Source organism: Oryctolagus cuniculus, chromosome 17 (assembly GCF_051225735.1).
Source record: "Oryctolagus cuniculus isolate XC-2025 breed Fujian yellow rabbit chromosome 17, ASM5122573v1, whole genome shotgun sequence".
Lineage (NCBI taxonomy): Eukaryota > Metazoa > Chordata > Mammalia > Lagomorpha > Leporidae > Oryctolagus > Oryctolagus cuniculus.
The window spans coordinates 51,265,962-51,280,150 of NC_142883.1; the positions used below are offsets into that span (position 1 = coordinate 51,265,962).

The window sequence follows — 14,189 nt, forward strand, 5'->3', positions numbered from 1 at the left end:
ACTGTGCCTGCCCCCACCTGCCACCTTCTGTCTGTCACAGCCCAGACACCAGCATCTCTTCCCTCCCTCCCACGAAGGAGCACACCACTGTCGTGACTGGCACCAGTGTTTATTTCAGGGGAAAAGGCTCAAAGGCCAGGGTGTGTCCAGTGGAGTCCCAGGGCCTCCTGCTTCTCACTTGGCCTTCGGGTTACGGAACTTGCGTCCAGCGAAGACAGCCTTGTCCCCAAGAGCCTCCTCGATCCTAGAGTGGACAGAGTCAGAGCTGCCATCTTCCAGCCCGGGGCACTCAGCTCCCCAGTACCCAAGTCTCCCTGCTCCCACATACCTCATGAGTTGGTTGTACTTGGCCAGCCGCTCCGAGCGGCAGGGGGCGCCAGTCTTGATCTAAGAAGGGAAGAGATTTGGAGGGTTAGGCTTGGCCCCAGGGGCGGCCTGTCAGTCAAATTGCACTTGGGACAAAGGCTGGGATCCCAAGCCGACGTCCCCCAGGAGAGGGATGGTGCAGTACCTGTCCCGTGCAGAGCCCCACCACGAGGTCGGCGATGAAGGTGTCCTCCGTCTCCCCGGAGCGGTGGCTCACCATCACCCCCCAGCCGTTAGACTGGGCCAGTTTGCAACTAGGGAGAGAACGTTTGATGAGGCCTTGTGGGCCCTCCTTAGTGGGCAAACCAGGGGCTGGGTGGGCCTTCTCCTTTCTCTTCTGCATAAGAGGGCACTTTTCAGGGAAGGCAGTGCCTAAGTTCTTTGGGAAGTGGGAGATGAGATTTTTTTTATCTTCAGTTTGGGCCTCTGAGATGCTGGTGGGAAGAATGGCAGAGAAAAGGCATGGGCTCTGGACGGCCTGAGTCAGGCCAAGGGACTAGTGAAAGCCAGGTCAGGTGCCAGGAGCGAGGCAGAGCTGCAGTGGGTGAGCAGCAGGAGTCGCGGGGAGCTGGCCTGGAATGGTGGGAGGTGCGGGAGGCGCGGGGAGCCGGCCCAGGGCGGCGGGAGGCGCGGGGAGCCGGCCCGGGGCGGCGGCACTCACGCCTGGATGGATTCCGTCACTGAGCCGATCTGGTTGACCTTCAGCAGCAGGCAGTTGCAGGCCTTCTTCTCCACGGCCTGGGCGATCCTCTTGGGGTTAGTGACTGTGAGGTCATCCCCCACGATCTGGATGTCCACCCCCGAAAGGAATGAAGTCCAGGTGGCCCAGTCATCCTGGTCAAAGGGGTCCTCGATGGAGACCACTGGTTGGGGTTGGGAGCGGACTCAGGGTCAGGTCAGAAGCGTTCGGGTGGGGATGGCTGTGGGGCTGAGGAAGGGAAGGACCAGAACAGGTGGCAGAGCCGGGACTGGCAGAGGGTGGGGGCGCGATGCTGCAACACCCGCGAGCCTCACCAGGGTAGTTCTTGATGAAGCTCTTGTACAGCTCCCCAAGCTTCTGCCCAGTGATGTGCCGCGCGGGATCATCCGGCGACTTGAAGTCCAGGTCGTACTTCCCGTTGCGGTGGAACTCGGAGGCCGCCACGTCCATGCCGATCACCACCTTGTCTGGGTAGCCGGCCGCCTGGATGGCGGTCTTCAGCAGCTCCAGGGCTGCGGGAGGGGCACGAGAGCACCTGAGACTCAGGCTCCTCCCCGTGGGGACCCAGAGGTCTGGCCCAGGGTGCTCGGCACTGACCCTCATTGTTCTCCAGGATGTTGGGCGCGAAGCCACCCTCGTCCCCCACATTGGTGGCGTCCTTCCCGTACTTGGCCTTGATGACCCCCTTGAGGTGGTGGTAGACCTCGGCGCCGATGCGCATGGCCTCCCTGAAGGAGCTGGCCCCCACGGGCAGGATCATGAACTCCTGCATGGCCAGCTTGTTGCCTGCGTGGGAGCCCCCGTTGATCACGTTGAAGGCCTGAGGAGGGGAGGGGCGGAGGCTTGAGCCAGGGCTGGGGGAGGGGCGGAGGTGGAATCCCGGCCTCCGGCTTGCTGGCTAAGTGGTCTACCGTGAGTAACTTTGCTCCCCAGAGCCTCTTCCCTCACTTCTAGAAAAAAGGAGGAAGTAAATAACCTCCCTGCAGAATCTGTCGCTGAAAATTAGTGGGAAAAAAGTGACAAAGATGTTTTTAAAAATTGTAAAATAATAGCATTAGTGAAACAGAATATGAAGCTCCTAGCATGCGCCTGGTGAGTGAGACAGCCAGCACTTTATGGCAGTGTTTTAAGTGCTCTACATCCACTGGCTCATTTCCGGCTCAAAACATCACTCAGCCGGGTACTGTTCCTACTCCTCATTTTCCCACAAGGAAACAGACAGAGAGAGGTTACACAACCTTCCTGAGACGGCTCTAAGAAACAGGCAGTCTGTCTGGCATCCATGCTCTGGTACAGTCCTCCTAGTAAGCCAGGTTCAAGGGGTCCCCACTAAGGTCATTAGTTTAATAAGGACTCCTTATTAAACTTATTAAACTCCTTATTATTAGTTTAATAATAAGGAACCCACGGGAAGGTGTGGGTTCGAGTCCTGGCTGCTCCACTTCCCATCCAGTTCCCTGCTAATGGGCCTGGGAAGGCATCGGAAGATGGCCCAAGTGCGTGGGCCCCTGACCTGTGTGTGGGAGACCTGGATGGAGTTCTTGGCTCATGGTTTCAGCCTGGCCCAGCGTTAGCTGTTGCAGCCATTAGGGGAGTGAACAAGTGGATGGAAACTCTCTCTCTGACACTCTGCCTTTCAAATAAATAAAAACGATTTCTTTTTAAAGGAGATATAGAGAAATGTCAAGATCCATGTCAAAGAAGCTGGCGCACTCACTTGGGGGATGGGGTGCAGGGGTGGAATGAGGTCAGAGTTAGCAAGGCTGGGATTGGAATGTGAAGGAACCGGGTTGCATGGCAAGGGAAGGGAAGGTTTGGATTGTGGGAAAGAGGGAGGGGTGGGGAGATTCGGTTTCAGGAAACCACTTCTTTGGAGCTGAGTCTGAAAGGTGGATTTTCCAAGGGCTGCCTAAGCACCCCTCACTGGGGGGGGGGGGGGCGCTCGGTCTTGGGAGTGGGAAGCTGCACTCACAGGCACTGGGAGCACGAGGTCATGGTTCCCAGCGAGGTCTGCGATGTGTCGGTAGAGCGGGACCCCCTTCTCTGCCGCTCCAGCCTTACACACGGCCAAGGACACGCCCAGGATGGCATTGGCCCCAAACTTGGCTGGAAGGAGGCAAGTGGGGAAGAAAGGGTGAGCACGTCTCTTGCAGGGATTGGGGTGATCTCCAGCCACCCCGGGAAGAGTCCCCAGCTCTAACAGATCTCTCCCCGGAGACCTGGCTGCAGGGGCCCCACCCCGGGGACTGTGTCTGTTGCACATTTGCGTCCACAGCCCCACGCAAGCCTGGCAGAGGGCAGGCCTCAGGAAATGCCTGTGGGATGAATACAAATCCACCCAGCTACGGTGTGCCCCGAAAAGTGGGACACAGAAGTCATGCTGGCCAGGTCCGGCTCCCGCCCCCCACACCGGTGCCTCCCCTCCCAGCCTCCGACCCTGCACTCACACTTATTCTCGGTCCCATCCAGCTCAATCATAAACTTGTCCACTTTTTCTTGATCCACAACGCTTAGTTTCTGGAAGGGCAGATTGGCAGGGGGTGGGGCAGGGGTCAGGGCATGTGTGGGAAGGCGGAGAGGGGCTGCAGGGGGGAGGCAGCAGGGGCGCTGGGGGTGCGGGGTGGGGCAGGCTCCTCCACTTGCCTTTTCCAGCAGAGCAGGGCCTAGGGTCTTGTTGATGTGTTCCACAGCCTTCAGGACACCTAGAACCCAGCTCAATCAGGCCTCAGTCCAAGGACCGCGACTCTCCCAAAGCTTTGGGTGCCAGGCCTCTGCCCATGCCCACAGCCTCCTGCTGCACCTCTCTGTCCTCACCTTTCCCCAGGTAGCGGGATTTGTCTCCATCTCTCAGCTCCAGAGCTTCATAGATCCCCGTGGAAGCTCCGCTGGGCACCGCTGCTCGGAATCGGCCTGGGCAGGAGGCGTTAGGAGGTCACGGGAGTCCCGCCCACCCCCAAAGGGCTGCGGTCCGCTCTCCGTGCCCAAGGACAGGAGACAGTGCAGAGAGGACTCGGCCTCTCCCAGCTCCCCCAAGCCAGGCTGGAGGAAGTCTGCAGGGGTGGCGGGAGCAGAGACAGGCGAGGATGTGGCCCAGAAGCAGGGAGGGGTGGCGGTGGCCAGGTGCGGTTGGGGTCTTGTGAGGCACACCGGTTCACGGGCCCGTGTTACCCTTGGCTGTGTGCAGGTCCACCTCCACCGTGGGGTTGCCCCTGGAGTCCAGGATTTCCCGGGCGAAGATTTTCTGCATGGCCATGGCTGCAGGACAAGAGGTGCGAGCGTGGACAGTTGATCCCTCGAGGAACCAGAAATCCCTTGCCCTTTAAGAGTCTAACCCACCCCAAGAAGGCAGGTGGTGGAGCTAAAAATACCCCTCAAAAAGGTCACAGACCAAAGAGGCTGGCGCAGCCCCCTCCCCCACTCGGGACAGCTCCTGTTCCACCCTCCCGCCATTAAGGAACAGGCACCTCTCCTTTATAACTTCTTGGATTCCACTGCACCTCTCCGCGCTCCCTGGCCTTCCCCTAAGCGGCCCTTGTGCCTTCTTCCTCCCCACTGGTGGCTGACCCATGCCCCAGCCGCTCTCTAGACCTCAGATACTTTCTGGCTCTCATTCCCCTGCTCCCCAACATCTCCACGGGCTCCAGATTCTGCACCTAACTCCCCTTGGCTACCCATCCCTGCTGTCCCCTGCACACTCTCCAGCCCCGCCAGCTCCCCGAGGGGGAAAAAAAACCATGCTGAGATCTCCCAAGCCAGCACCACCCTCGGGCTGGGGGCTGCAAGGTTCACCAGACCTGGGATGTCTTCGCTGGAGTTTGGATGGAGCTCTGAGTCTAGGTGGCAGCTGGGACAGTGTCAGATCACCCCCCTCTCAGCCTGGGCATTTATCCCCGGGCCACCCTGTCCCCGGCCAGCCCCGCCCTCTCTCCATCCTCCCCCCTGCACACCAGGCTGGCAGCCAGGTGCCCACTATAGCCTAAAGCAGAAGCCTTTTGGCCCAGGGCACCTGCCCCCCTCACAAAGGTCAGGGATTAACACACCCCCTTTCTCTCTGTCCCCCAATAAAACTCCCTGCTTTTTAATTCCACGCCTTTGGGAGGAGCCGGGGAGGGACTTCACATTGGGGGGTCTTTCCCCTTTCCGGGATCCTGCTCCCCTTTTGCAAAGGTTAAAGAGGAACCAGTGCCCTTTAGAAAAGGCCATGAGAAACCTGAGCCCTGCAGGGCTGAGGAGGGGGCCTGGAAGAGGGGCTGCGGGATTGACATCCACACATGCTCAGCTCGTTTGGCCGGGCTCAGCCCTGGGTGGGGGAGGTCTAAAACTGAAGCCCCACCCACCCAGAAGGCGAGAGGGTCTCACCTCTCAGGATCCTCATAGCGGCCCCTCGCGCCTCCACCTCCTCCCGCCCTCCCCCGGCCGGCGAGGGCGTGAGGGAGGGGACCGAGGACGAATTTAGAAGCGCCCCGTGCGCTGGCGCGGCGCCGGCCAGCAGCGCCGGGCCGGCCCATGTCGCCCCGTGGAAGCCGCGGGTCCGCCCGTGGGCGCTTTGGCGCGCGGCCCCAGTGCCTCAATGAATGGCGTTGGGTCAGCAGGCGAACGCATGAATGGATGGGCGGCCCTCTGAGAGCGGCGGCCTGTTCCAGCACGGGAGGGAACGGGGTCTCCGGGTCGGCGAGGGGCGGGGGGCGGCGGCTGCAACCCCCGACCCGAAGCTCCCCGCCGCCGGCGCCGCGCGGCCCGCGCCAGGTGACTCATCCCGGCCGGCAGCACGAGCCCTCCTCCCTTATCGCTGGCCGCTCCCTCCGGGATTTTTCCAGCCCGGGGTGGGGGGTGCGGCAGGCCAGAGGTCGGGCGAGCATCGCCGCCACGTGCCCCAGGGCGGGCCCCGCCCGCGGCTCCGCCACGCGGCTGTCGAGGAACGCGGCCCGGGGGGCGCGCGCTCGGGCCTGCTCCCGCGCGGGGACCCCGACCCCGGCGCGCCTGCCCCGAGCGGCCGGAAGCGGCGAGGGGTCGCGAGCGGCGGCTGCCGACTCGCTCGCCCGCCCGCCCGGTTTCCGCTGTGCTTCGCCTCGGTTTTTGCTGAAAAAAGATCAGAGCCTCCACCGGCCCGAGTGGAAGGGACTTTCCCCTCCTTGAAAAAGTTTCCAGCCTTGGAGCTTCGGTGTTCTTCCGCCCTGAAAAAGTAGTTCGGCCTGGCTCGCGGCCGGTGACCTCGGCGGACACGGGGTGACGGACGGACAGGGACAGAGGCGAGAGGAATGGCACAGTTTATTGCGTATGCGGACTTGACGGGCGTCGAGCCCCGACGTTTCGGTCTCCTTTGCATTTATACATTTCCAACCAGGAAGTTACAGTTAACAAGGCAGTTCCTGCAGCACGCAAGCACACAGAGAACTCTTAGGCACGCAGCTGCGTTTTGCAAGAGCAACCTAAGCTAAACCTACTCCGGGGAAAGGTGATGGCCAGGGGAGCCGGTCTACCGGGGAACTCAGGAAGGTGGGGACAGCCTCTCGCCTGGCCTGAGGTTGTTCTAGTCTCTGCAATAGAAACGGCATTCTTGGAGAAACAGGCAGAGGCCTCCGTGGACAGCGGGTCTGCAGAACCACGGCGGCCAAGGAATCTGTATTGGGGGGGGGGGGCAGACTGAGGTCCGCGGAGTCGGTGGTGATCTGTTCCCTCAGAGGCTAGTGTTGAGCCTGGGACAGCCCCGTGCTGGCGCCCCCCACAGCAGCCCTGGCAGGGGCCGGAAGCCCCAAGGCCAGGGGAATTGTAGTAACCAGAATGCATTTAGGTCCATGTGGATAGGAGGGGGGCCTGAGACCCTGGGGTCAGAGAGAGCTCGGACAGGAGCCTGACTAGCTGGCAAGGCACAGGAAAGACTGTGTAAGGAGGCCAGGGCAGTGCGGCTGGGGGCGACCCTGGTAGACCTGGATAGAATAGGGGACTTGCCAAAGATAGGGACCTGGGCTGTCAGGATCCTGTCGGTGGTGGAGCCCTGTCCCAAGGAGGGGGCTATGGATGAACTGACAGCTAACCCGAGGTACTGTGAGGGTCCTGGGGCCATACAGGCCCAGCAGTCCCTACCCCAGGTTGGCTTGGGCTGGTTTAGGGCGGCATGGGTAAAGTTAACCACTTGGGAGTCTGAGCTGAGCCATGGTCTCTCTCTAGTTACCGGGCCCCTCCTGGGTGGCCTGTGGCTTGATGTCCTTGACCACAACCTGGGGAAGGAATCGCGATTTCACTTTGAAAATCACCATGGGGTTCTTATTAGGCCTGGGGTGGTGCTGGCCCAACTGGCGGGTGACTCCAGAGGCCCACAGGTCAGGCTGGGCCGTAGGACAGTGAGGGTGAGATTGACAGTTCATTCTGCTGGCAGTTTGAAGGTGGCCTCCCGCCATTCCACCACAAGGAAATAGGGGTGTTGAGCCGAGGTTTTGGGGTCCAACACAGGAACCCACGAGTACCGGGCCTTAACAACCCAGGGCTCGCAACCCCATCCGGAAGCGCAATATCGGGTGCATGTATTGGCCTGAGTAGGGGTGGGCCCACCGCAGAGGTAGGTAGGTGTCAGCCAGGCGGTAATTGGTATGGGGGCCCCCCAAGTAAGAGCGGGGGGGGGGCTGCTATCTTTGGCGAGGTCTAGGAGTTCACACCCATTGAAATTGAGGCTAATGGATGCTTGACCCTGAGACCAGGTGGCTGAGGCAATGGGGTTTATCACCTCAAAGAGGAATAGCTCAAAGCCCACGTGCCCTGGAGAGTAACCTGACTCTGCACTCTATTGTAAGAAACCAGACTCCTCCTAATGGACTCAGCGTTCCCACATAGGGCATGGCTACAACAACTCTTTGTGGCCTGCCCCACGTCTCTGGGGCTGCCTTGGCCGAATCTGTGGACAACAGCAAGGTCAATATTACCGTTCGTACCAACGGAGCAGGGTGACGGTGGGACCCTGGTCCCAGGTGTCCCTTGTTGAGTTCTCCAGGCTTCCCCGGGCGTTGACCAGAGGCTCTCGGGTTTGCGCCTGGAGCAGGGCTGCAGTCCTCAAGCTTCCATGTGTGTAGACTGACCAGCCTCTGGTGTATGGACAGAGCAGGGTGTCGGTGGGCGGGTCCTCTGGAGGGGGTAACTTTTGTGGTTGGTTGTCGGGGTCCCTGGACAGGCGGGGTTCGATGTTGAGGTGGCGTGTGGGGTCAAACCTGCAATTTTAAGAGCAGTGGGAACAACGAGCGCAACAGAATATGGTCCGTGCCGTAAGGGCTTAAGGGGCTCCTTTTCCCAATCTTTGACCAAAGCAAGGGGACCTGGTTGGTATGGGTGAGTGTGCTGCCTAGGGCGACTGCGGCTTGTTCTAAGACGGTTTTGCGAGTGTGTGGGACAGTCCTCCCCAGGGACTGCAGGCTTTTTTCTGGATGGCTATCACCCAGCCCCTGCAGACTGCCCTTGAAGAGGCAGGGCAGGGGTGGAGGCCGGCCATAGAGAATCTGAAAAGGTGAGTACCCTGCGGCCCGGGGGTCCACCTGACCCTGAGCAACGCTAATGGAAGCAGGCTGACCCAGGACAAATTGGTTTCAAAACATAATTTGCCTAGCATGTTTTTGAGAGTCTGCTTCATTCTCTCGGCCTTTCTCGAGCTCTGCCGTCTCCAGGCCGTGGGAAGTTTGTTTGGTTCCAACTGCAGTGGCCAAGGAAGGCAGGGCCATTGTCGCTTCCAGTTGTCAGGAGAAGCCTATGTTGGCGAAGCGTATCACGTAGGACAGGCTCGTCCAGTCTGAGTGGGGAAAGCCTTGACCCACCCCGAGAAGGCACAAACCATTCCCAGGAGATACCTGAGCCCTTGACAGGGCTTAATCTCTGTGAAATCAATGACTGCATCCTCAAAGGGGATGTCCATGTCCTTTGGACTCCTGGGGTTGGAGTCCTAGAGTTTTTAGGGTTGAACTTGGCACAAGTGTGGCATTGGCCGCTTACAGCCGCACTTAAGGCAGATAAGCAGCGCACAAAGAAGTCTTTGGTCGGAGCGGCCATGAGTGCAGTCTTCCCCGGGTATGTTAACTGGTGACATGGTTGCCCTAAAGCTTGGGCTAGATGTTAGGGCATGACCCAGCATGCCTCGGCCAGCCCCCAACATCCATGGGGTTCTTTTGTGCCACCTTCTGACCAGGCCCACTTTTCTTCTGGAGTGCCCAAGTGTTTTAGATCTTTTGCGTGTACAGCGAGCTCTAAGGCTGCAGAACCACACGGGGTCATGGCGGCTTGTTTTGCTTCCTGGTCGGCCACAGCGTTGCCCTTAGAAATGTGGTCAGTCCCAGCTTGGTGGCCCCAGCAGTGTGTAACTGCTACTTGCGTGGGATCCCACATGGCCTTAAGGAACTTTAAAATTTCTTCTTTGTTTCTGATTTCTTTGCCCCTTGCGTTGAGAAGGCCCCTCCCCTTGTAAATGACCCCACCGGCATGTAAGGTGGCAAAAGCATATCGAGTCTGTGTGGATGCTGACTCATCCTTGCTCAGTGGAGGGCCTGTACTAGAGCCCAGAGTTCAGCCCTCTGGGCGGACCAGGTCCCCGGGACGGACCTGCTTTCCACTGGAGTGGTGGCCGTCACTACCATGTACCTGGCCACTTGTTGTCCTTCATGGGCCAGGCTGCTCCTGTCTGTGGAGAGTTCCTGAGCTGGGTGGGGGGTGGCTGGTCGGTTAAGTCTGCCCGGGTCAAGGAGACCTCGTCCAGGGGCTCCTCGCAGTCACGATGGGGTGGGAGGGGTCCCTCCTCTTCTGGTAAGGAGGTGGCAGGACATGGGCTCTGCCGGGCTCAGAGCTGAGCTGTGTGACTAATCACTCTCAGTATGGTTCAGGGTGGTCATCACCGCACGGGGAATGTGTAGGTGGACTCTGTCCCAGAGTCAGCTTTTCAGCCTCAAGCACAGGGAGGACAGAGGCAGCTGGAGACCGGAGGCAAGATGGCCAGCCGCTGGCGACTGGGTCGCTCTGCTTGGACAGGTAGGCCACCGTCTTTGCCATGGTCCCAGTGTTGTGTCAGAACCCTTAGTGCTTGTTTACCTCTCCCGTGTACAGAAATGTTGAAGGGCTTGGTCACATCTGGGAGGCCGAGGGCTGGGGCTGTCTACGTGGCAGCCTTATGGGTGTCGAAGGCCTGACGATGTTCCTCTGTGAGGACAGAAAGGGAAGAATGCAGTCCTCACGAGGAGCTGGTAGAGAGGCCTTGCAACCAGCGACAACCCAGGGACCCCGATGCCGCCGTAGCCTGCTGTCCCGAGGGGCTCAAGGCCGTGTGTGCAGCCTTTGGCCTTGGGGATGCCGCACACTGCCCTGGGCTCGTGTTCCTGGCGAGCTCCCAAATCCCAGGTATTGAACAGTTTGACTAGTTACCTGGGCCTTTTTCCAGGACACTTTGGAGCCTGCCTCTTCTCGCAGCGCTGGGAGGGCCCGTGCTTCCTGGTCGCAAGCGGCCTGTGTGGCCAGCGGAAGGCCATCAGCAGACTGTGGAACTGCGGCTTAGCGAGTCTGCAGGAAGTTTGTCAAGGTCTGTCGCCAGGGCTTCCACAGAGAGGGAGAATTTTTGAATCCCTGCGGCCGCCCTGTCGAGGTGAGCTGTGTTTTCCTGCCCTTGGCAGTGTCCTCCCATTCAAAAGCGAACAGTGGCTGGTGGACGGGGGCCACTCGTAGAGAAGAATGCATCTTTTGAATCTAGACAGGTGAACCAAAGGGCCTTCCGTGGAGCCAATCCCCAAGGGGTGTACAGGTTGGGAACTGCCGGTGTGGTGTGACCATGGCTGTTTATGGCTCATAGGTCCCAGACTGCCTGGTATCCCGCACCTCCTGGCTGCTCAACTGGGGACAACGGAATGTGCCATTGAGTCGCACGTTCAATCAAGACTCACAGGCGGGTGATGAGTTCTTTGATCCCACCCTGGCCTCTCCGGGTGTGGGGCTGCTCCCGGCTCGAGGTCAGCTATGAGGGGTGCATGGTTTCTGGCTAGACCAGGCGGGTTGTCCTCAGCCCAGACCCGGGATTTTCCCTCTGGAAGGCCCCTGGATTGGCTTCAGGGCCTTTTTTCTCCCAGGTCTTATATTCATCCTCCCGGCATGAAAGAGAGGAAGGGCAGGGTCTCCAGGTAGGCTGCTCGCAGAGTCAGGGGGTCTGGCCCCATGGGCCCCGAGTTTTCTGAGGACATCCTGTCCTTGGAGAATGTCATAGGGCACCCAGGGATGTGGAGGAACTCATGATTTATTTAATGGCCACCCAGGGTACATGTCGTGCCTTGAAGAATGTTTTCTCAGTTTGGGCGCTGGTCGCCCTCACGGATGAAACAAGGACCAAAAAGTCTTAGATCCATGTTGACCTCTCACCTGCACAACAAGCAGGCTCCCAGTTCTCTGCGCTGCTAATGCAGCCCCAGCCTGCCCTGACCAGCCCTGCTCTGCCCCTGCTGTTGGACATATCACTGTCTAGCAGTCCAGCTGTCAGCCTGAGCGTTCTCCCCCAGCTCAGCATCTCAAAGGACCTTTCGCGCCAGCCCAAGCTCTCCCTCTCTCTCCCCAACCCCCTTCCTGCCACTCTGTACTGTGTAAACCACTAGTCTGTAAGGGAGGGGCTTGCTCTCTGCGTGCTCCCCTCCCAGGCTTTATTCTGAGTAAACCTGCTCTGGGGGCTTCATGCTCGGGCCCCTTTTTCCTGACACCCACGACGATGACAGTCTCCTCTCCCAGTGAGTTCCCACCGAGTGTTCACCTCCAGTGTCCGTGGTGTCCGTCACTGAATGATCTTCTGGGGGGCCAGCCAACATGATTTTTTTTTAAAAAGCTTTATTTAATTGAGAGGTAGTTACAGACAGAGGAAGAGATAGAGATCTTCCATTCACTGGTTCACTCCCCAAATGGCTGTAACGGCTGGAGCTGGGCGGATCCAAAGCCAGAAGCTTCTTCTGGGTCTCCCACGTGGCAGCAGTCCAAGCACTTGGGCCATCTTCCACTGCTTTATCAGGCCATCAGCTGGGAGCTGGACTAGAAGAGGAGCAGCAGGGATTCAAACTGGCGCCCACATGGAATGCCCCCGCACCACAGGCTTAACCCACTATACCACAGCATTGGCCTCACCAACCAACATTAAAAGAAGGACATTCAGTTGTCCAGAGCCTACCACGGGTTAGCGTCATCCTCACTAAAACCCTTTTTGAAGTTTTGAAGGGGGCTGGCACTGTGGTGCAGCAGGTTAAACCACCTCCAGCAGTGCTAGCATCCCATGTGGGTGCCAGTTCGGGTCCCGGCTGCTCCACTTCCAATCCACCTCCCTACTGTTGTGCCTGGGAAGGCAGCAGAGGACAGCCCAAGTCCCTGGGCCCCTGCACCCAGGTGGGAGTCCTGGAAGAAGCTCCTTGCTTTGGCTTGGCCCAGCCCGGGTTGTTGGAGACATTTGGGGGGTGAACCAGCAGATGGAAAATTTCTGTCTGTAACTGCCTTTCAAGTGAATAAATAAATCTTAAAAACAGGAATAATACGTTTTTAAGCACGCCGTCCAGCACAGTGGCCTTAGAGTAGGACCCACCCATCTTATGACCTCCCTGTGAGCAGGGCTGCAGGACAAATGAGGGGCGGTGCCTCCAATGGGAGACCACTCAGACCTGTCCCGCCACCTCCCTCACGGGAATTTAGGGGCCTCTGCGTCCTTAACTCCCTTTCCGCACCTAAGAGCCATGTGAGGAGCACCACAGAACCGCTGTTTCAGGCCCACTTGAGACCCTGGCTTGCCCCGGGGGGTAAACACACTCAGACCACTAGTGCGCCCAGGAGCCGCTGTACAGTCACACATAGCGTCTAAAACATTCCCTCCCTCTGAGGGTCAGACCTAGCCTGAAATCCAATAAAGGATTTCCCGGGGCGGAAGGGGGTCCCCCGCCTGCCCGCAAGGGCCGGCCGCTCAGACTTCAGTCCCCGGGCACTCTTACCTGCTCCGACGGTCCCGGGTCTCCGGGAGCCCGCGTGGGCGGCAGCGGCCACCTTCGCCGCCGAAGGGCGGACTCTTCCGCCCTCAAAGCCTAGGGGGTGGCGCCTGGCCGCCCGGCCAGCTGTGGTCACCGCTGCCGCGTCTGGACCTGGAGCCCATGGCTCAAAGGGCCAACGCGCCCAATGGGACCGCCGAGAGACCGGAAAAACCAAGCGGCACTCGGACTTGGGGGAGGAAAGGCACACAGGGTATTACGCATGCGGACTGGACTCCCGTCCCACGTGTCGAGCCCCGATTTTCAGCTCTGCTTTGCTTTTACACATTTTTAAACCAGGAAGTTAAAAGTTACAAGGCAGTCCACGCAGCACGCAAGCATTCAGATAACTCAGGCTCGCAGCTGCGTTTCTCAAGAGCAACCTAAGCCAAACCTGGTTCGGAAACTGTTTGCTCTGGGTGCGGTCGAGCAAGCGGAGTTTAAAGTCCCTGAAGTCAGCAGCAGCCTGTCCCAGACAGAGCTGGCCAACCTAAGTGATGGGGGGAGCGGGGAACACCCCGAGAGGGCCCCGACAACGGGACCAGGGGCACACTGCTGGCCCGGAGCCGGCCGGGGCTAGGCCGCCGGGTGAGGCCCTGGGCCGGCCGGGGCGGATCCAGCGAAGCGATGCTGCCCCGGGGAGGGATGCGCGCTAGGCGGGGCGCGGCCCGGCCAGACGCTGGGGACAAAAGTGCCCCCCGGTGGGTGACCGCGGCGCTGACCACGACCGGGACGTCTCATCAAAATGCCTCCTTAATTGCTTGAAAAAAGTAAAATTAGGAGGGGAGCGGCGGTCGCCCGCACGCCGCGGGGCGAGAGACACCACCCCGGCGCGCCTGCCTCCCCACAAGGGTCCGAGGCGGTCCGGCCGGGCGCGCGCCCACGCAGACCGGCCGCCGGCCCCAACCGCCGCACGCGCTCCCGCGCCCGGCCCGGCGCAGGCGCGGACGCACGCGCCGCCGCCGCCGCCGCCGCCCGCCGCCCCTTCCCTCCGGCGGAGGTGGGGGAGGGAGGAGTCGTTCCGTTTAACCCCGGGTTCCCCGCACTCGCTTTGCTGCGCCCAGCTTCTGGCCTGCTGACTCTTGCTCCTCTCTTTTCCTCCCTTCCTTTTCTCTGGGCTCACTCCC

The 14,189-nt window shown here is 59.9% G+C and overlaps 1 protein-coding gene and 1 long non-coding RNA gene across 2 annotated transcripts; both read right to left on the reverse strand.

Moving 5' to 3' along the window:
- Positions 1-91: 91 nt before the first annotated feature.
- On the reverse strand, positions 92-4,904 carry ENO3 (enolase 3). The gene is given in 12 exon segments (NM_001082085.1): positions 92-244; positions 329-387; positions 512-620; positions 1,028-1,229; positions 1,381-1,578; positions 1,664-1,886; positions 3,039-3,172; positions 3,514-3,583; positions 3,710-3,768; positions 3,881-3,976; positions 4,235-4,321; positions 4,861-4,904. Coding segments are annotated over 11 exon segments (1,305 nt in total). The 5' UTR covers positions 4,320-4,321; positions 4,861-4,904; the 3' UTR covers positions 92-174.
- Positions 4,905-11,873: 6,969 nt separating this feature from the next.
- Positions 11,874-14,015, reverse strand: LOC149121229 (uncharacterized). The gene is made up of 2 exons (XR_016224253.1): positions 13,030-14,015; positions 11,874-12,088 (listed from the first exon to the last, which is right to left on the reverse strand). It is a non-coding gene; the product is annotated as an uncharacterized LOC149121229 (long non-coding RNA).
- Between the last annotated feature and the right edge of the window lie 174 nt (positions 14,016-14,189).